General features: G+C 58.0%; 5 protein-coding genes across 5 annotated transcripts; 3 read left to right on the top strand and 2 right to left on the bottom strand.

Annotated features, from left to right (window-relative positions):
• Positions 1-236: 236 nt before the first annotated feature.
• E0L32_001103 (uncharacterized protein) lies at positions 237-2,042 on the top strand (the record flags this gene model as incomplete). The annotated part of the gene is made up of 3 exons (XM_031133762.1): positions 237-403; positions 461-543; positions 601-2,042. The coding sequence occupies 3 exons, from the start codon at positions 237-239 to the stop codon at positions 2,040-2,042; spliced, it is 1,692 nt and encodes a 563-aa protein (XP_030992996.1).
• A 901-nt stretch (positions 2,043-2,943) lies between these two features.
• Positions 2,944-5,022, top strand: E0L32_001104 (uncharacterized protein; the record flags this gene model as incomplete). Its single annotated transcript, XM_031133773.1, has 3 exons — positions 2,944-3,438; positions 3,531-3,922; positions 3,999-5,022. The coding sequence occupies 3 exons, from the start codon at positions 2,944-2,946 to the stop codon at positions 5,020-5,022; spliced, it is 1,911 nt and encodes a 636-aa protein (XP_030992997.1).
• A 585-nt stretch (positions 5,023-5,607) lies between these two features.
• Positions 5,608-6,249, top strand: E0L32_001105 (uncharacterized protein; the record flags this gene model as incomplete). Its single annotated transcript, XM_031133784.1, has 1 exon — positions 5,608-6,249. The coding sequence occupies one exon, from the start codon at positions 5,608-5,610 to the stop codon at positions 6,247-6,249; it is 642 nt and encodes a 213-aa protein (XP_030992998.1).
• Positions 6,250-6,766: 517 nt separating this feature from the next.
• Positions 6,767-14,720, bottom strand: E0L32_001106 (uncharacterized protein; the record flags this gene model as incomplete). The annotated part of the gene is made up of 9 exons (XM_031133795.1): positions 6,767-9,924; positions 9,983-10,180; positions 10,243-10,469; positions 10,528-10,786; positions 11,958-12,703; positions 12,756-12,990; positions 13,052-13,170; positions 13,226-14,382; positions 14,487-14,720. 9 exons carry the CDS (start codon positions 14,718-14,720, stop codon positions 6,767-6,769), a joined length of 6,333 nt encoding a protein of 2,110 aa, XP_030992999.1.
• A 2,283-nt stretch (positions 14,721-17,003) lies between these two features.
• E0L32_001107 (uncharacterized protein) lies at positions 17,004-18,654 on the bottom strand (the record flags this gene model as incomplete). Its single annotated transcript, XM_031133806.1, has 3 exons — positions 17,004-17,414; positions 17,495-18,480; positions 18,549-18,654. 3 exons carry the CDS (start codon positions 18,652-18,654, stop codon positions 17,004-17,006), a joined length of 1,503 nt encoding a protein of 500 aa, XP_030993000.1.
• Between the last annotated feature and the right edge of the window lie 422 nt (positions 18,655-19,076).

The following is a 19,076-nucleotide window of genomic DNA, read 5'->3' on the forward strand; positions in this document are numbered from 1 at the left end:
ATGTGAAGCTTGATAAGAGCCAGAATTTTCTACCGATAAGGCCCAGCACTTCAACATTGAACCAATTTATTCAATGTTGAGTCAGAGTCCCGGCACCACCAACCGCCGACCCGCCGCCCGCCTTTGTTTGCTGACCGCGAGCGACACAGGTGTGTGACTCTCACGACCATCCTCCCCCAGGTTTCTCAGCAATTGAGCGGCCGCAGTCCCTCAAGCACGCACTGCTTGTCTTCGCCATGCATGTTTCAGCTCAGGTCGAGATCCGGCCCTCCGTCGCCGAGGCGCAGAGGCTCTTCGCAAAGGCGTCCACCGCCTCGGCGCGCCCGACCCTGCTCCCCATCTGCGCTTCCACTCCCTCCGACCTCCTCACGCCTTCCACCGTGTATCTAAAGCTGTCGCAAGGGTATGGCTGGCGCCAATTGGCTGCTTGGGCTGCAGAACTGGGTGCTAACTGAGCCAGGGCGACCGATGACTACTCATTTCTCCTCGAGAGTGCCACCGGCAGCACAGAGACCGTCGGCCGGTACAGCTTCATTGGCACAAGTACGCTTCTCCATTGGCCTTGGCTCTCCCGGAACGGCCTCATGCTGACTGCTGCAGACCCCAGGAAAGTCATCCAGAGCGGCCCCGGCTACGAAACGCAGGGCGACCCCCTCCGCGCACTCCAGGCCGAGCTGGCTCACGACCGTGTCATCGACGTCCCCGCCCTCAAGCTGCCCGTGCTGACCGGCGGCGCCGTCGGCTATGTCTCCTACGACTGCATCAAGTACTTCGAGCCCAAGACCGACCGCCCTCTCAAGGACAACCTCCACATTCCCGAGGCCGTCCTGATGCTCTTCGACACCGTCGTCGCCCTCGACCACTTCCGCTCCGTGCTCACCGTCGTCACGCACGTCAAGCTCCCCGAGGACCCGTCCGAAGACATCACCGCTGCCTACGAGAAGGCCTGCGCGACGCTGCAGTCCACCATCGAGATCATCCAGACCCCCGACATCCCCCTCCCGACCAAGTCCTTCACCGGCAAGGCGGCATCCGGCGAGCTGGCTTCCAATGTCGGACGCCACGGCTACGAGTCGTTTGTGACGACGCTCAAGAAGCACATCGTCAAGGGAGACATCATCCAGGCAGTGCCATCACAACGGTTCTCGCGGCCGACGAGCCTGCACCCCTTCAACATCTACCGGACGCTACGGACGCTCAACCCCTCGCCATACCTCTTCTTCCTCAACTGCAAGGACTTCCACATCGTCGGCGCCTCTCCGGAGTGCCTGATGAAGACCGACGGCTACGCCCCGCTGCCCGCGGATCCTCGTGCGCCAGCCGGCACGCAGTCTCGGCCTCGTCCCAAGATCGTCAACCACGCCATCGCCGGCACTGTCCCGCGGGGGATCACGCCCGCGGAGGATGACGAGCTGGCCACGATACTGCTCAACTCCAAGAAGGACCGCGCCGAACACGTCATGCTGGTCGACCTGGCCAGGAACGACGTCAACCGCGTCTGCAACCCTCTGACGGTCAAGGTCGACCGCCTGATGCGGATCGATCGCTTCTCGCACGTCCAGCACCTGACGTCGGAGGTCTCGGGCATCCTGCGCCCAGAGTGCACGCGGTTCGACGCGCTGCGCTCCATCTTCCCGGCCGGTACGGTGTCGGGCGCCCCCAAGATCCGCGCCATGGAGTTGATCTACGACCTCGAGCAGGAGAAGCGCGGCATCTACGCCGGCGCTGCCGGCTGGTTCGCCTACGACGTTGTCCGCGTCGATCTCGCCCGCGACGAGGTCTACCCCGAGGAGGGCGCCATGGACGTCTGCATCGCCATCCGCACCATGCTGGTCAAGGACGGCGTCGCCTACATGCAGGCCGGCGGCGGCATCGTCTTCGACAGCGAGGAGACGCCCGAGTGGGAGGAGACGATGAACAAGCTGGCGGCCAACCTGAGGTGTATCGAGGTCGCCGAGAGGTATTACGGCGACGGCGTCGACGCCAAGTCGGTGCCCGAGATCATCGAGGAGGAGAGGAGGAAAGGGGGAAAGTCGTCATGACATCGAGCTCGTTCGAGTCTAGCCAATGATAGAACTGCAAATTCAAAGCATGTGAGCCTTTCAGCAGCCAGAGACCATCACAGCGCATCCCTAGGGTGTACACACTGTTGGTAGGCTAATGCAGTCCGTGCATGTTTGACACTTTTCCCGGCTTGTCATCTCAAGCTCTGAAAGGCTATCTCTTTTGTGTGCCAGTGCTCATCTCAGCTTACACCAGATCCACCTCCACAAGGCTCCACCTCCTCCTTCGAACCTGGGGTGTTGTTTGTTTCTCCCTCAACGGCAGTGACAGATCCAGGATACTTCCGTTGTAATGTCCCAGAAATGCATACACCCGCTGGTCGATGCTACCATGCCTGCACCATTCAGCTACCTCCTATTTCACACCACTACCGAAAACGTCCAGTCGCGGCTGACAGGTTGCAACCTCCTGCTCATCGAGGATGAGTGGCGCTGCTCGAATGACGACCTGGGAGTCTACACGCATGGTCTAGTGGGAAGGACGCCTTTCAAATAGATCCTTAGTGAGAGGCCAAGAGTCCCGCCTGCCTCAGATTAGGTCAGAAGGAGGGGAGAGAAGATGGGAGGGTTCAATCGCTGACTGAGGGTGAGCGAGGTGGGCGGTATGACGAGAAGGTAGTAATTTCCCAGTGCCGGTATTATGTGCTCCCTCCCCATTAATCGATGTCCTTGCGTTTCCAGAGCCAACGCCGTTGCTCTCTTCATTACCACCATCGTCACCTTGCCTCCCGTCACTCACCTTCATCTCCTCTCCTCCCCTCTGTTTCGGCTGTGAACTCTTGCTCCGCATCCTCTCGCACGCTCTGCCTCGTCCCTCAGCATCACTCCATCTCTCCGTACCCGCAGCACCCTCCTATCCGCCGATACACAGCCCTCCACCATGGACGCTCAAACCCCATCCTTCAAGCCCTCCCTCTTCGAGCGAGCCGGCATCTCGGTCACCCACCTCGTGAACCGCTACGTCCCCTGGCACAAGCTGCCGGGGCTCCTGGGCGCCTTCAACCTGGGCTTCCTCCGCGTCGAGCTGCGCGGGCTGAACCTCTTTGACGGGTACGCCTCGCCCGAGGCTCAGGGCAACGCCGTGACGGACCCGCTCGAGGACCAGCGCTTCCTGGGCGCCCGGCACTCGGACGGCAAGTTCAACTCGCTCGAGATGCCGCGCATGGGCTGTGCGGGCATGCGCTTCGGGCGCAACTTCCCGCGGAGCAAGACGGGGAAGCCCACCGAGGAGGCGCTCTGGACGCCGAACCCTCGCATGATCAGCGAGAAGTTCATGGTGCGCAAGGAGGGCAAGTTTATACCCGCCACGACGCTGAACTTGCTGGCGGCGGCGTGGATCCAGTTCCAGACGCATGATTGGTTTCAGCATGAGAATGTGAGCTCTTTGATTCTCCTAGCCAACCTTTCTTTCGTACCCCTTTGTGTGTGAGGTCTGTCAGTCTGACCGGTTGCTGATTCACTCTCAAGAGCGACGAGGCGTTCGACATCCCGCTGCCAGAGGGCGACAAGTGGGGAGGGCACATGTCACTCCCCAAGACCAAGCCGGACGACGTGCTCGACCCCTCGGACGTCGCGTGCCCCGGCTACAAGAACACCAACACCTCGTGGTGGGACTCGAGCCAGATCTACGGCTCGAGCGAGGCGGTGACGCAGACCCTGCGCACGACGCACCCGGACGGCAAGCTGCTGCTCACTACTAACGGGCGGGAGCAGTTCCTGCCGCGCGACGACCAGGGCAACCCGCTGACGGGGTTCAACACCAACTGGTGGATCGGCATGGAGATGCTGCACACGCTGTTTGCGCTCGAGCACAACTCGATCTGCGACGCGCTGCGCGGGGCGTATCCCGACTGGACTGGGTAAGTTCTCCTTTTCTTCAGATGACTTTCTCTTCTCTTCTCCAGTCCAGATTTGAGAGCTGACTGTGCGCGGCAGAGATCAAATCTTTGACAAGGCGCGCCTTATCAACGCCGCCCTCATGGCCAAGATCCACACGGTCGAGTGGACGCCGGCCATCCTGGCCCACCCGGCGCTGCAGATCGGCATGGCCGTCAACTGGTGGGGGCTGGCCGGCGAGAAGCTCACGCGGCTGGTCGGCCGCCTGTCCAAGACGAGCGAGGTCCTCAGCGGCATCCCGGGTTCCGGCGTCGACCACGACGGCGTGCCCTACTCGCTGACAGAGGAGTTCGTCTCGGTCTACCGCATGCACTCGCTCGTGCCGGACAACATCGCCTTCTTCTCGGCCACGACGGGCCAGCACTCGTCGACGGTGCCCACGGTCGACACGACCTTCTCCCGCGCCCAGGAGCCCCTCGACAAGGGCCTCTCGTTCGCCGACGTCTTCTACTCGTTCGGCATCAACTTCCCCGGCGCCATCACCAACCACAACTACCCGGACTTCCTGCGGGACCTGCACACCCCCTCGGACGGCCTGCGGCGCGACCTGGCGACGGTGGACATCCTGCGCGACCGCGAGCGCGGCGTCCCGCGGTACTGCGAGTTCCGGCGCATGCTCCGCCTGCCCGCGCCCAAGACCTTTGACGAGCTCGTCGGGGGCGCCGGGGTCAACGATGAGCTCGCGCGGGCGCTGGAGGAGGCTTACGGTGGGGACATCGAGGCCGTGGATGCGCTTGTGGGCTCCCACAGCGAGCCGCTGCCCAAGGGGTTCGGGTTCAGCGAGACGGCGTTCCGCATCTTTGTGCTCATGGCGTCGCGGAGACTGAAATCGGACCGGTTCATCGCGGGCCAGTGGAATAAAGAAACATACACGCCGCAGGGTTTCGAGTGGGTGCAGAGCCAGGGGATGAAGGACGTGCTGGGGAGGCACTTCCCGGAGCTCAGGGAGGTGCTGAAGAAGAGCAAGAATGTATTTGCGCCGTGGGAGATGCTGGAGGGGTCGAGGGGGTATGACGGGGTTGAGACGAAGATGCCGGCGGTGGTTAAGGGGAAGAAGAAGTGAACAAGGGAGGTTGGGCTTGGAAGGTGAGGAGAGGTGTATGAGTCTTGGGTCCTTAATTGTTAGTTGGTGAGGGGTTGGCAGATTACTCTAGGTTGTTCATCGGTTTTGGAAGCTTTATTATCCTAGAACCTTTTCTCCTTTGCTCAAAGCTTTGATGCTGCGCGTGTGTTGTAAGTGGCTGTGTGTATTAACGACGTGGTAGCTGCCTGCCGCCTTCAGTCAGTCCCCGTCATCACTTGAGCTCAAGTAAATCGAGATTTTGATACCGATCTCTAGATTATGCAGGCATGCAAGCATTTTGTATGTTAGTGGTGTGTGGCGTATGGCCATGCTTAGCCGTTGGTGTTAGCTCTGCGCTTTTCCTTGGTCATGGAGATTCCACCAAAACGTCATTTTCGCCACAAAGGCTAGGGAGGACAACAGCAGTCTGATATCAAGTCCAGTTTCCCCATGTTTGCTATCAAAATGTGGCTTGACTAAGAACCTTTGATTCTCCGAACCTCGTTGTTCATATTCGAGCGAGACTTTTCTCTTTGGCACCGATCTAGGCATCTATTACAGTTCTCACAAGGAGGAACACTCAGCATGTCCGAATCCAAGGATGATCCCACATCTTCTTCCAAAGACGAGGGCGCCACACCCGCCGCGCCGCAACAGTTACCGCCGTCCTTCCCAGGCGAGGAGATGGCCCGCCCCGCCATCGAGGCCGCCCGCGACGCCGCCCGCCTGCAGTCCACAGCCGACCTGCTCCGGCAGCAGGCCTCGCGCATCACCGACCCGGCCGAGCGGGAGCGCCTCTGGCGCGCCGCCTACGACAAGGAAGTCGAGGCGCACGGCCAGAGCAAGAAGGCGCGCGCCATGGCCAGCGGGTGGGGCCAGGGCGCCGGGGCCGGGGCCGCGCTGTCCGGCGCCGTCGGCATGGGGCTGGGCAACCTGGTCGGCGTGCTGCTGAGCGGCGTCGTCGCCGTTCCCGGGGTGCTGGTTGGCAGTGGCGTTGGTGCGCTGCACGGGCCTTGGTATAAGATTACTGGAGGGAAGAAGGGCGCCGGTAAGGAGGGAGACGGAGGTGGGGAGAAGGGGGGAAAAGACGAGGGGGAGAGCGGTGGCGGCGGTAGTGGCAGTGATGCCAAGGGTAAGGATGAAGAGGGGGACTTTTCGGACGAGGAGGAGCACAGAGCTATCGTGGAGGCCGTGAGGAAGGCTGAGGGTGGGGAGAAGGGATCTTAAGAGAAGAGCGTAAGGAGACAGCATGGTATATATGGACTATCTATCGCTTGCAAGCATGTCTGAGCGCGGGCGGTGATGAGTATACGAAAGGGTAAGTTTTGACCAGCTCCTTGGTCATTATAATGCATAAGCCACCAGCGATGGCGATTGATCCTTTGCTGCTCAAGGCATACGAACGACTAGGGCCACGGAAGCGGTACAAAATGGTGCCAATGAGCGCCTACCGATGGTGGCGGATGCGGTCGGGCGGTAGGAGGTGTTGGAGTTGGTTGGAAGCCTAAGGATACCATTCAAGACCTACCTAGACATACAGGATCTCCTCCAAAGATACACGGGATAAGCTTGAGCAGGTTCATGACAAGTAGATCCTATCTTGAAAAGCCCAGCTGTTGCCACCAGCCCGCAAGAAAAAGCATCAGGTACTATACAACCAGATTTTGAAGAGATTCGGCCCTGTTGAATACACAGAGAAACGCAAAGGCTGCAAAGATATAATTCTAATTGTTGTTTAACCACCCTATAAAAAGCTTGGGAAGCAATCGCACTCATTCAGAATCCGTCCACACTCGGCGCAAAGCAGCAGAGCTAGATCAGACAGATCCTCCTCCTCTCTAAGTGATAAGGACTCCGGGTGCGAAGAGCTAACCTGGACATTAGAGAAGTCAGGAAAGCAGCCACACACCTCCAATGTCTGGCCACAGCCCGGACAAAGCATGAAGCTTAGGTCGGGGAGATCGGATTGTGCTGTGATAGAAAGAGGTGTCGGGGATCGAGAACGGCCCTGCCGATAATTACATGTTGGGGAACCTTCCACCGACATCGGACCTGCAACCTGAAAACTATCCTGAGATTGAATCTGCGAGATGCAAGTTTCCCTGGCGGCTCCCCAACTGTATTCTAGCCCTTGCACTCGGTCGTCGGGCAGTGAGCTGGATACTATTAAGGGCGGCCTAGCCTCAGCCAAGTCACCTTGACCATCAAAGAGGCTGGTTTCGGGTGGCATGTCCCATTCCATATCGTCACCCAAACCCGGACTATTCAACAGGCTAAGATCCATATGTATCCTAGGATCATGCGCATTATCGTATACATCGTAGTGATTGAGGATAGCCGTGGACTGATCTGCTATCTCAAAGACGTGAAGTTGTTCCGCTGGTCTTTCTGAGGACTTGTCATTCTCAGAGTCGACGTCAGACTGGCCACCAGATTCGACTTCAGAGTCATCATCAGATTCGACATCAGAGTCTTGACCTGTTTCATAGCTCCAGTTCGGAGAATCTTCCTCAGCCTCGGATTCGGCCATGTCCTGGTAAAGTTGATGGTCTTCATCGACCCATGGACGATGGGCCCTCAAGAGCCCTTCCAGAGACCTATAACCACAGATCTCCGCAAGTCTGACAGCTCGAATGTATTGAAAACGATATGGGCCCTCTGTTGACGTACCAGACTGAAGTAAGAGTTGTGTCATAGTGAGCCTTCCGAATTGTGCAGCACCTTCTAATGCTGTTCTGCCACTCCACGAAGGAGCTGGCGCATTGCAGTCAGCTCCTAGTTCAATCAATCTTCTTGCAATCGCGTTGTATCCCTTCATCGCGGCTAGCTGAAGGGCGGTAGCACCACGGCCCATGCCAGCAGGAGCGTTGACATCGGCACCACGCTCAATCAACATCTCCATGACCCGTACATTTCCATTTTCGACAGCTGCTTGAAGGGCCGTTCGACTGAAAGTATAGCCGTATTCGTCAGCGATGGCACTGACTTTGTCGTTTGCACTGAATCCTAGATCGAGCAGTCTTTCGACAATTCCACTGTTGTTGTGACGAGATGCGGTCTGAAGCAAGGGCGAGTCGTATTGATCGGAAATATCCTCGCCATGGGCAACGAGGAGATCAAGCATCTCCACATCCCCACATTGGACTGCTTCAAGCATGCAAGCCGCGTTGGGCTTTATTCCGTGTTGTAGCATACAATCGACTGCTTCAATCGAACCCCATCGGATTGCCCATTCAAGCGGATTCGTGGATATGCGTCCGAGACAAGTGCGCTCAGTCGCTTCTTTCCCCGGGTCGAAGCGTTCTTCAGGCAACTCCTGGGTCTTAAGCTGGCTGTTTAGAAGGATGCCGGCGGAAGAAAGACGTTCCACCCACTTTTGCGACTTTGCACAGATTGCGAATACCAGAGCAGTGCCCTCGTTGACACATGGGTCTCCAAAGGCCTCGTAGCGAGAGACCTGGCGGCGTTCCAGAATTTTGTCTGCTAAATCGGCGTAGTATGCCTTGTCAATACCTTCTTCTTCGGGATCGTCTGTGACCGCGTAAAAGATGGCCACCCCAAGTGCCTGACAGTCGTACAATGTAGGATAGGCCTGGAGAATATGATAGGGAGCCCTAGTCGAGCCAGATGAACGGGACGATTGTCGTATGCTCTCTAAAAGAGGCGTAGGCAGGCCAGTCCCATGTGCGGGGTGACTGTTGTATGGCACCCCACACTTGAGAAGCTGAGGAAGAATTGCCGGGTAATGACAAGCCACTGTAAGATCATCCAATTTGGGCTTCGCTCCTTTGTGCAGAAGGGTCTCAACCAACTGGTCCTCGTCTTCTTCATTGTATTGCCCAATTGCACATGAAAGTGCAGAATCGATGGGAACATTATGATCGAGAAGCAGGTTTACAAGATCCAAAGACCCAGATCTCACAGCTTCTTCCACTGGGGACTTCCAATGAACGGTATTATTCGGGTCGGCTCCCATCTCAAGCATTCTTCTGACGACACGAACTGCTGCTTCTGGGTCCAATATCTCTATAGCTTCGGCGATGGGATTGATCCTACGTGTTTGTTCAACAGAGACGATAGTGACATCTGGGTCGAGGCTATCCAGGAGTATCGTGTCTTCTATCAAGAATGCAGCCAGATAAACGAAGGGCTGATCGTATTTCGGAATAAACTGTTCGTGCATGTATGGTAGAACTCTGCGCAACACATCCAGGCCATACTCATCTGGCATGTGCCACTTGAAAACGACATGTTGAATATCTTGCAGGTAGTTATCGTAGCTATTGATGATGAAAGACCACGCTTCGTCCCCTACTATCCAAGGTGCAGAGTCGCTCCGGAGGAGATGATGAAGCGGTTCGCGCATCTGGCCATGGGCCCAAGTCGGAACCCACACCGCTTTGTGGTGGAGGAGAAGTCTAGCCATCGGAAGGCATTTCCCCTCGAGGGAAAGGACCAAGGCTGATGACACACTCAAACACACTCTTTCCCGCACAGGCTGGTTTGGGTCAGCGCCAGCACAAAGTAGAGCCTCCAACATAGGTACATCCCCCTCATTCACGGCACTCGAAAAGAGCGCATCACACATGGCACCCGCAACTGGGTCAGATGAGCAGAACAGCCCCTCGAGCCAACGCTTCTCCAACCTTGCTTGTTGAAACAATTCACATAGGACAGTGCGTTTCGGATATCCTTCGTCGACGTTATTTGCGATAGCGAATGCCATAATTGTGAGAAGTGAAACCGCTGTCTCACGATTATTCCGCGTTCCGAGGAGGGCATCCCGGTTTGTTCTGTGATCTTCAACGGCCAGGTGCGGCATTGACAAAAGAAGTTCCTCAGCCAAATTGGGATAGCGTCGATGACAGTCACGGCAGTAGTATGTTAGTATTTGCGACAAGACTGTGGAAGTGATCAGCTACCGAAAAGCACGTGAGAATGGCCTCCGCTGGATGCTTACGTTGAGGCGTCTCCATTGCCGGCAGAGAGATAATCAACTCCTTCGGCCAGGGCTTGCTGTATTCCTTCAATAAGGTTGACGACAAGCCCATGACCTGGAAGGGTCCTGTTGGCGGACAGGGAGATAAGGACTGCCTCGGAGGAGTGCACACAAGGACAGTAAACGGTTTGAGAGTGGGCCGTTCCCCATCCTTTGGCCCTGGATATGATTTACCAAGTCAACAGTCTATTGCGAAGTCATATACGAGGCTTGAAACTTACGGCTATTTGCGAGACGAATCTTGTCCAGAGTTGATACGCGCCGCGAAATTCGTTGAACCTGATTTGGGCTGAGGTCTTTGCCGTTGTACATGATAATGCTTTCTTTGTTGGTAGCCCGTCTGGCATGGATGGCCCGGCCTGCATCGTCAAAGGCCAGGATATCAGACTTTAGTACATGTTTCCTTATGCCGTTCTTCCGCAGCAACCTTCTGTACTGCGGTTTGCTTCTAGTCGTGAGCTTGCATTGTCCCATGTCTCAATAGCAACAACTGATTTCGGACTTACGTTGCCTTCAGCTTGTATTTCGAATTGATGTGTTTGATCAAGTCGTCGAGCGAAACATTCTGGACAATGTAAAGATCAACTATTTCACTCAAGTAATTGTTGAGCTTCTCGCCTTCCGCTCTTGGGACATTTGTGCGTGGCGGAGGTGCGTAGCCGGGCATGAGGCTGCAGCTCGATTGCTGCGATTGGGGCAGCGGCGGGTATAGTAAATCCATGGAAGTGATATGAAGTGAGGATGCAAGACTGGGATTGACGTTCTCTGTGGGAGTTCGGTAAGCTATGGCTCATCGAGGAACTGAGGAAAGTTGTGTTGGACCTCGCGACAGGAATTGAAGACCCGTTGGACTGGACCGACCGCAGCTTATATGCCCATCCAAAGTGCCGTTTAGATCATTGGTCAAGCGACCGAATGCTTTTTCGCCTGCACATTCAGGTTGCCATGAGGCACACAGACCCCACACCGCAGTGGCATGCATTTCAGTCTTCAGCCTGCACGTCGATTGGGCCAGGACGTAATGCTTTGTCTTATGGTGTGTGGGACGAGCAAGGAAAGGCGCCACTTCGATTGGTCTTGTGTTGCTGCACGTCGATTACTTGGCCAATGGATTCCGTAGTGGTTCGTGAGAACGGCGTCGCGCTCAACTCTTATCCCAGATACTTCTACATGCACAAGGCGCTCGACTCCTTCGCGCGGACCGCGACGATCTTTTTCATCTCTAGGCCTCATCTCCTACGGCCTCCTCAATCCCTATCAACTACAACAGCTTTCAACTTTGAGTGAGATGATACTGGGGAGAGCATAGAGACATCATATCATATAAGGAATATAATTTCACAGTAGCACAAAGTCCAGATTTAATCGGTCGTGACATCTATCCCCGTTGCAAACCCGAGCGAGGTAGATATCATTTCTACATGAAGCTCAGATCTACCTGGCGTGTCCCCTTGCATCTAACCCCCTCGTCCACAGCCTTGCGGGAATTGGTATAATCATACGCCCCCCTTGGTACTGGCCAGTGCCACTTTCTAGAATCCCTCTTGAACGGAAACACTTTTGCCATCATACATACACCCACTTACACCAATATGCCGGCATATATAAAACAAACACGACAGACCAGCCCCAACCACCAACTCCAGCGCTGCAACAGAACCAAGGAAAGCAAGCCCAAACCCAACCCAAAACGGCAAGAAGACCTATACACCACCGCATTCACATGCACGCAACTCGGCCGCGGCGACACAGCAGTGAAGACGTCACTCCACCTGGTCGTCCCCTCACAGCAACACAAACCCCGCCTCCTCCAACCTATTTCCGCTCGGCAGCATCGGCCTCCCCTGCAGCGGAAAAGGCCAAAATAGCGGGTTCTCCATCGCGCTCGCCGCCCGGCTGAGCTGCGGCACGGCCGGCACCCCGCCACTAGGGCTACCGTTCGCTCCCGGTGGCGGAGGCGGCGGCGGAGGCGGCCACGACTCCTCACTACCACCACCGGCACCGGGACCGGCACCAGTACCACCTCCTCCCCCGCCCATACCCGCCTCGCTCCCACCACCGCCGCCAAACACCGTCGGCGCCGTCGATGCGGACCTCCCCCACGAGCAGTTATAGTCTCCCTCGAGGACATTAGGCGCAAAGAAGTTGAGGCTGTCGGTCAGCGGCCGCAGCGCCGCCTCGGGGTCCGTCGACGACGCCAGGGTCGCGGCCAGCGACGACGTCGCCTCCTTGGCCACGGGGCTCGCCTGGTGCAGCTCCATGTCCAGTTCCCACTTGCGGGCCAGGTACTTGAGGATGTTGAGCGCCTGCTCGGCAAAGTGGTGGCAGGGCGCCATCTCGGTCAGGTCCTCGATGCCACGGCGGATCGACTCGGCCACGCGCGGCTCCATGCGCAGCTTCTCGTGCTGGCCCTCCGGGGTGCCGCCACCGCCGGTGACCGCGTGCCCTTTCTCGGTGAAGGACGCGGCGATGGCCAGGTGCATGATGGAGGAGGTGAGGACGAAATAGGGCACAAAGGAGGGTGTTCTCCGGAGGGTGTAGAGTTGGGAGTAGGATCGCAGCAGGCCCTGGATGGCATCGGCAGCCTGGGCGCACACGTCTTTGGGCAGGATGCTCGAGCCCACGATGCGCAGTTTGATGAGCGGTCGAAAGAGGAGTAAGATGGCAAAGTGGTAGTACATACTGCACTGCGTTAGCGTAACAGCCCTAAACCAGAGACGCGCGAGATACGTACTGGGCAAACAGGACGGCAGGTGTAAAGTTGTGTCCTAGCCTCAAGACCTCGGGGATCTTGTCATACCAGTTGAGGTACTGCGTGTATATGTTGAGTAGTTCGCGACTCGTGAGCGGCCTGCCAGGGGAGTGCAGGATGTACAGGGACTGATGCACGAGCTCGCTCAGCTCACAAAAACACTTGTAAACGGACCGAACATTCGATGGCTGCTCGCATGCCCTCTGTAGAGGCGCGCCTGGAAAAGAGTCAGCACGGTCCACTATGGGTTGGACCATGTGGTACAGAAGTGCACTCACCATCATCAGTATAAGGAATCCACAAGGACGCCTCCACGTCGTCAATTATGGCGGGTTTGGGTGGTAAATGTGGGAAGGCGGAGCACTGGGGCAGAGACCCCGTCGCCAACGACCACGCACTATGAACGGATCAACACCACCCAACAGTCACGGGCGGAAGGAATTGGCACTCACTGGTCCAGGGCAAAGGCGCCCCAAAACGTGGCAGCCTGGACTGCGATGTGGTCCTCGTCGGCGCCCTCCTCGTCGGATATCCTGTGCAGGCCCATCTCGATGGCGAGCCTGACACTCTGGCCGGCGTAGTACCAACTCTCGGAGTCCCTACCGCAGCTTGCCTCTCTTATGGACATGATGCCGAGGGCCTGGATCGTCGTCAGGTTGTGGTGGTTGTCTTCGAGGTGGAAGAGCCGCTGGGACTCCTTGAAGAAGTGGTCGCCCGAGGTGTAGGGATCCTCGGGGTTCATGCGCGTGTCCGGGTGGCTGGAGAAGCGGCAGCCCAGAGCGAGCAGGGCGTTGGTGAGGATAGGAGAGCAGTACCGCTGGCGGCCGTGGGTGAAGTCCCGGAGGAAATGCTCCTTGCTCAACGACGCAAACGTGGGGTACTCCCAGCAGAAATAGAGAGCGAGGAGATGCTGCACCAGATCGTTGTCGGTGGTGATGTTGGTCCAGGTGGAAGCCGGGATCTTCATCTCGGGCACCTCGGGCGTCAGGACCTGGTCCATCCCGCGGAACTTGTGTTCTGGGATGACGGGGTTGATGATGGTCTCGACCCACGAACCGACGCGCGACTGCGGGGGTCCTCGGTTCTCCGCCGTCCAGCTCATGCCGTCGGCGTGCGAGTTGCTCCGGGTCGAGAGCGCCGGGTCGTGGCCCGAGAAGTGCCCGCTCCAGGGGCTGTTCGGCTCGACATTCTCCGGCCGAAATCCCTGCGGATGCGCGCTCAGGGGGCTATTCGTCGCGATTCTGTGCGCCGCAGTCGTGTAGCCGGCGCCAGTCGTGGGTCCATATGTCGTGAGCGGCGCGAGATGGTTCGGCACGGCGGCGGGTCGCTGGGGGAAGTTGGGCATGGCGCCTCCCCCGGAGGGCAGAGTGCCGCCCAGCCACTCGGATATGGCCTCGATGCTCTGGCCGTTGCGCAAGCGCTGCAGCACCTCCTCCCACTGATCCGGGCGGACGAGGGCGGCGAGGACGCTCTCGCTGGACCGCTGTTTCCGCCGCAGCTGGTCGATCTCGGCGCGGAGGTTCTCCTTCGACTGGCGCACGGGCACCTCGTAGACGCACTCGACATCTTTCTGGGCTTTGCATCTGCCGCATGGTTTGTTGCCGTCGCACTGTAGCCCGAGAGGAGAGAGCAATTGGTCAGAGTAGGGTTACGAAAAAGAGGTGGGCAGCTTGCAGCCTGTAGCCTGCCCTGGCGAGGAATTGGAGGGCTTACCTTTGCGCGTTTCTTGCGACACTCGGTACAGGCATTGGGGGTGACGACGCCCAAGCCGCGCCTGCGCTTCGAAAGCTGCGCCGACTGCGACTGGCCTGATGCGGTCTGGGTGGACGAGTTCGGAGTGGCTCCGGGGGTCGGGGAGGGGGGCGGATGTTTGGATGTGGTCGGAGTCGAGGTCGAGCCAGAGTGCTGCTGGCCAGAGCTCGGCGTGTCTTCGTCCATGGGCTCCATCTCTGCGACGAGAGTCTCTCTCTTTCACCGTCTCCGTCTTTTGCGGGCGCAGGCTTGCCCGGTTGCCGTTCGGACCGGGTCTTCTCTCCTGTTATCACTGAGGGAAAGGAGCGACCGCGTGCGCTGTCATGCTTGGCCTGTGCCGTGGCGGCGACGATAGTAAAAAAAACAACAGAGATGGCTAGGATCGGCGTAGAGGGAGGGTGTTTCGGGGGGGTTGCATATGGCGTATTCGCATAACAAATGAGGATGAGTGAAGGTGTTGATCACAAATCGAGGCTCCGAACGATCCAGCTTGCTCGTTTCGGCCAGAGACCAGACAGAGTGACTGAGAGGAGTAGTTTTGGGATTGGGCAAGAGCGACTGGAGGGTTTGGGGTGGTGCTCGCGACGCGGAGCGATGCCGTGAGCTTGACGTCGGAGTGGGGCCCGTTTCTGGGAGCTTCCAGCGGGCGGGGGAGTGCCTAGCACGCCTGTAGCTACCTAGGTAGGCACTAAGGTAGGGAGCGAATTAGCTAGCTACGGAGTAGCTGCAGGGCGATGCGGATCCGCTGTGGCTTTTGCTGGTCTGCGGGCGACGACGAGAGTGTCAGGCATTCCCGCGGAGACTCGATGTTGCATGAGGTACCTAGGTAGGTAAGTAAAGAAGAGGCAGACTAGGTCAATTGGGCACGGCGACAAGGCTGGAGAGGGAGGAACAGAACAGAACAGAGCAAGTGGCCGCAGTACATATGGCTTGGGACAGAAGACATTACCTACCTACCTAGGTAGTATGCAACTGGCTGGACCGGCGGCGCGGGAAGATTGGATCGAATCTGTGCAGGTATCCTGTGTCTCTCTGAGCCGCCAAGCAAGGCCTCCACTGAACGGGGCATGACACAAGCCTGCAGCCTGGGGCACCCAGCGCCCTCCTCTCACTGGACGAAGCTTTCCGCAGCGCTCGAGCTGGGCCTCGTTTCAGCGAGTCAACGGCGGCGGCCATGAACATCCCATGAATTTGCATCAAACGGATCCCCCACCACGCGCGACTCCACACCGCCGTCTCAATTCTCCACCGAAACGGCACCACTGCAGCCAACTTTTGGGTTGGAAAACAGGGAAAACGCATCGACGGATGGACCGCTGCAGAGGCTAGCATCTGCCCAATCTCCTCTTTCGGGCGGGACTTGCGACATTGCATGCCTTTGCTCTGGAGATTGACAGTTGATCTAGGGCTCTTTCGTGACGAGCTGAAGTCTTGCTGGCTTCTCCAAACCCTGTATCATCGCCTTTGCTACCTACTTACGAAGTGCCTAGACAGTTGGAGAGCGAGCCCTCGGGCAGACAAAGAGTGTCGGGTGCCTCTCTGACTGCCGGTGACGTGCCGACCCTGCACGCGGAGAATACTCGGGTGCGCTTGCAACAGCCAGAGAAGGAATGAGGAGCCGCTGCAAGTCTCAAAGACCCTGACCGATCTGCCTGCCCTGGGCCGCATGAGACTAGGTAGCACCCTCGAAATTGCACGAGTTCAGAACCCTGCCGTGCATTCCCACTGGTTTGGCGTGGCCGTTGAGAGCCAGGACCAAGAAAAGGAGCCAAGGGAGCCAAGTCGCATTGGACGTGGAACCAGATCATTCAATCTCAGCTCGTGAAACCCGTACGTAGGAAGGTAAGGTCGTTTCTAAAGAGTATTCCATGGCAAAGTTCACAAGGCCCGGAGAAGGCTGGATGGGGATTTTCCTACTTCTTACAAGCTCCTTTCATCATCTTTCGTCAGGCGTGTCATGCGTTGCAAGTAAATGATAGACCATATCAGGATCATCTCTCGAGGATGGCCGGTGTACATGCGATATGACGTCTCGATGCGCAGGACATGATTAGACTCCTGGATCGCACCGCATGGATCTGCAAGCCCACGGTGCTACACGCCCCCCAGTTCGGTTTCCCACATACATGACCTATCACGCAAGGCTCGAGCCTCTCACGATGCTCTTGCCATTCAACGACAAGCCCCAAAATGTGCTCCATCCCATTCTATTATTCGTATGTCCATGCCCATATGTATCATTGAAAAGGCCCTTCGTCAGAGAAGCCCAAGCACGCCCATCCGCCCATGTATAATACACTAGTCCGCTTCTTCCCAATCCCGTGGGTTGCATAGAGACAGCCCAAATGACAAAGAAACAGGAAAAAGTACATGCCATGCCATGCCATGCTCAGTATGCTCAGCTCGGTAGAAACCCCCACCACGTGGCGGTGCCTGTATCTACCCCAGAATAGAGTCCCATACTAGTTTCCCTCAAGGCTAGTAACCTTTGCTCGGGCTCCGGCCGTACTTGGTCGGGCTCCTACCCCGCTCGCCCTTGCTCGGGCTCCGGCGCGAAGGGGTCTCCGGCGGCGGCATGATGGCCTTGATCGGCTCCGGCGACGCGTCCGTGTCCGTAGCGCCGGGACTGTCGGGAGGAGCAAACAGGCCCCGCCGCAGGTGTCGGGGCGTCTGGATCGGCGCCCAGATGTACGCCTGGTTCGGGTCCTGGGGGCCCGACAGCATCGGCGGGCCCGCCGGCTGTGATGGATACGAGACAGCCGCTGCTGCGCCAATGTTATTGCCGCCGTTCTGCTGCTGCTGCTGCTGGGCAATGGTGCTGTCGCGGAAGCGGCCAAAGCCAATATTGTTGGCCAGCACGGCGATGAGCAGTGCCGACATCATGAAGCCCTAAGTGAGAGGTGACAAGGTCAGCTGGCACGATTCGGATAATAGCGAATAAGCATTGCGTGTAGCAGCAGAGAACATACCCAGGCCTTGAAGCTCATGACACCGACAAATTCGTTGATCACCTCGGCCACGTTCCTGGCCGACACCCGCACCTTCATGACCTTCTCCGGGTCCTGCGACATGCAGAGCCCCCACGCGTTGCACTGCTCCTCCAGCCCCCGCAGCCGGGTGCCGGGTTCGCACCTGTTGGCTTCCCACTCTGCCCTGCACGCCGCAATCTCGGACAGCAGCTGGAGGCGCTCCCCGTGGGTCGCGTGCGCCAGGTCCGCCCGCATCATCGAGATGAAGCTCCAGATGCCCCACACGCAGATCCACACGATGAAGACGTTGATGGCCAGCTGCACCCACCACGACAGGATCAGCGGCACGCTCGGGTTGTTGCGGATGGCCGACAGGACGTTGTCGAGGAAGCCCGGGCCGTGGTTGTTCTTGCCGCGACCCCGCCTCGAGCCCGAGCCCTCCTCCCAGTCGCTGTCCGAGTCGTCCGAGTCGTGCGGCAGCCGGGACCGGACGCTGCCGACGTCCCTGTCGCCGTGTTGACGCTTGCGCTTCCGCACCTTGTCCCGCTGGAGAGGGTCGTACTTGCCCCGCGGCACCTCTCCCCTGCCCGGTGTCCTGCTCCTGAATGCCGAAGAAGACTTGCCGCCAAACAGCTTCCGATTCGCGTTGCCAGGCGTGATGGTCATCTTGGCGAACTCGTCGTCCTGGTCCCTATCGGGGGTGTCCTCGGGCATCGGGGACCCGTCGGTCAGCGCAGGGCTGTCCTCGGCGCCAGAAGCTTCTGAGAACACGCTGTCGTCGAAGCGCTTCTGGGGTGTGGTGAAGGCGGGGTTGCGGAAGGGAGGCGCGCTGAACTGCTTGGAGATCTGGGGGTTGAAGATGGACGCGTTGGGCGGAGCGGGTTGCTGCGTAGGCAGCTTAGCGGGTGAGGTGGCTGATAGAGGGACTCTGGCGAAAGGGTTCGGGCCGGACTTGAATTTGGATGGCGAGGCGTCGTTGAAGGAAGCTGTTGCGCGACAGTCAGCACTGGCGTCTGGGGGGGCTTTAAATTGATGCGAGAGGGCAGGAACTTACACATTTGGCTCCGCTGCGAGATCTGAGCAAAGGGACTCGTGACATCGACGGGACCTTGGTTCTGGTATTCCCATTCCATGGGGCCTTCAAATGTGCGGCGGCTCATGGTGCTGGAAATGCCGGTCCCGTCGCTTCGACTTGCGATGGTATCGTGGCGGTGGTCGTCGTCGCACGCAAGCAGGAAAGCGAGGGGCTTTTGTTTCGAGGGAGATATGCAAGGGCGCAGGACCAAGGCGACTCGAGAATCGGTGAATCTATAGCTCGAGTCTACTTTGTAGGCATAATGATCCCTTTGTATTCGTCTGGTGCTTTGATGCGGCCTGTGCTGTGCTGGGGCGGTGGCGCGGCGGTCACTAGTGGCAACAGAGTAAACAAAAAAAACAGTGGTCCCTTCATTCCTGCCAGCTGCTCCTCGCTCCATTGAGTCTGCGCCTGAGGCTGCAATCCTGGGCTCGAGGCTAGAGCTCAGAAGCTCGGACCACCACAAGAAGAGCGGCTGCTCCGTAGACTCCACCAAGCGTGGCTCAC

This window comes from Thyridium curvatum (assembly GCF_004353045.1).
Source record: "Thyridium curvatum strain D216 chromosome Unknown NODE_4_length_842636_cov_84.159710, whole genome shotgun sequence".
NCBI classification, from domain to species: domain Eukaryota; kingdom Fungi; phylum Ascomycota; class Sordariomycetes; order Thyridiales; family Thyridiaceae; genus Thyridium; species Thyridium curvatum.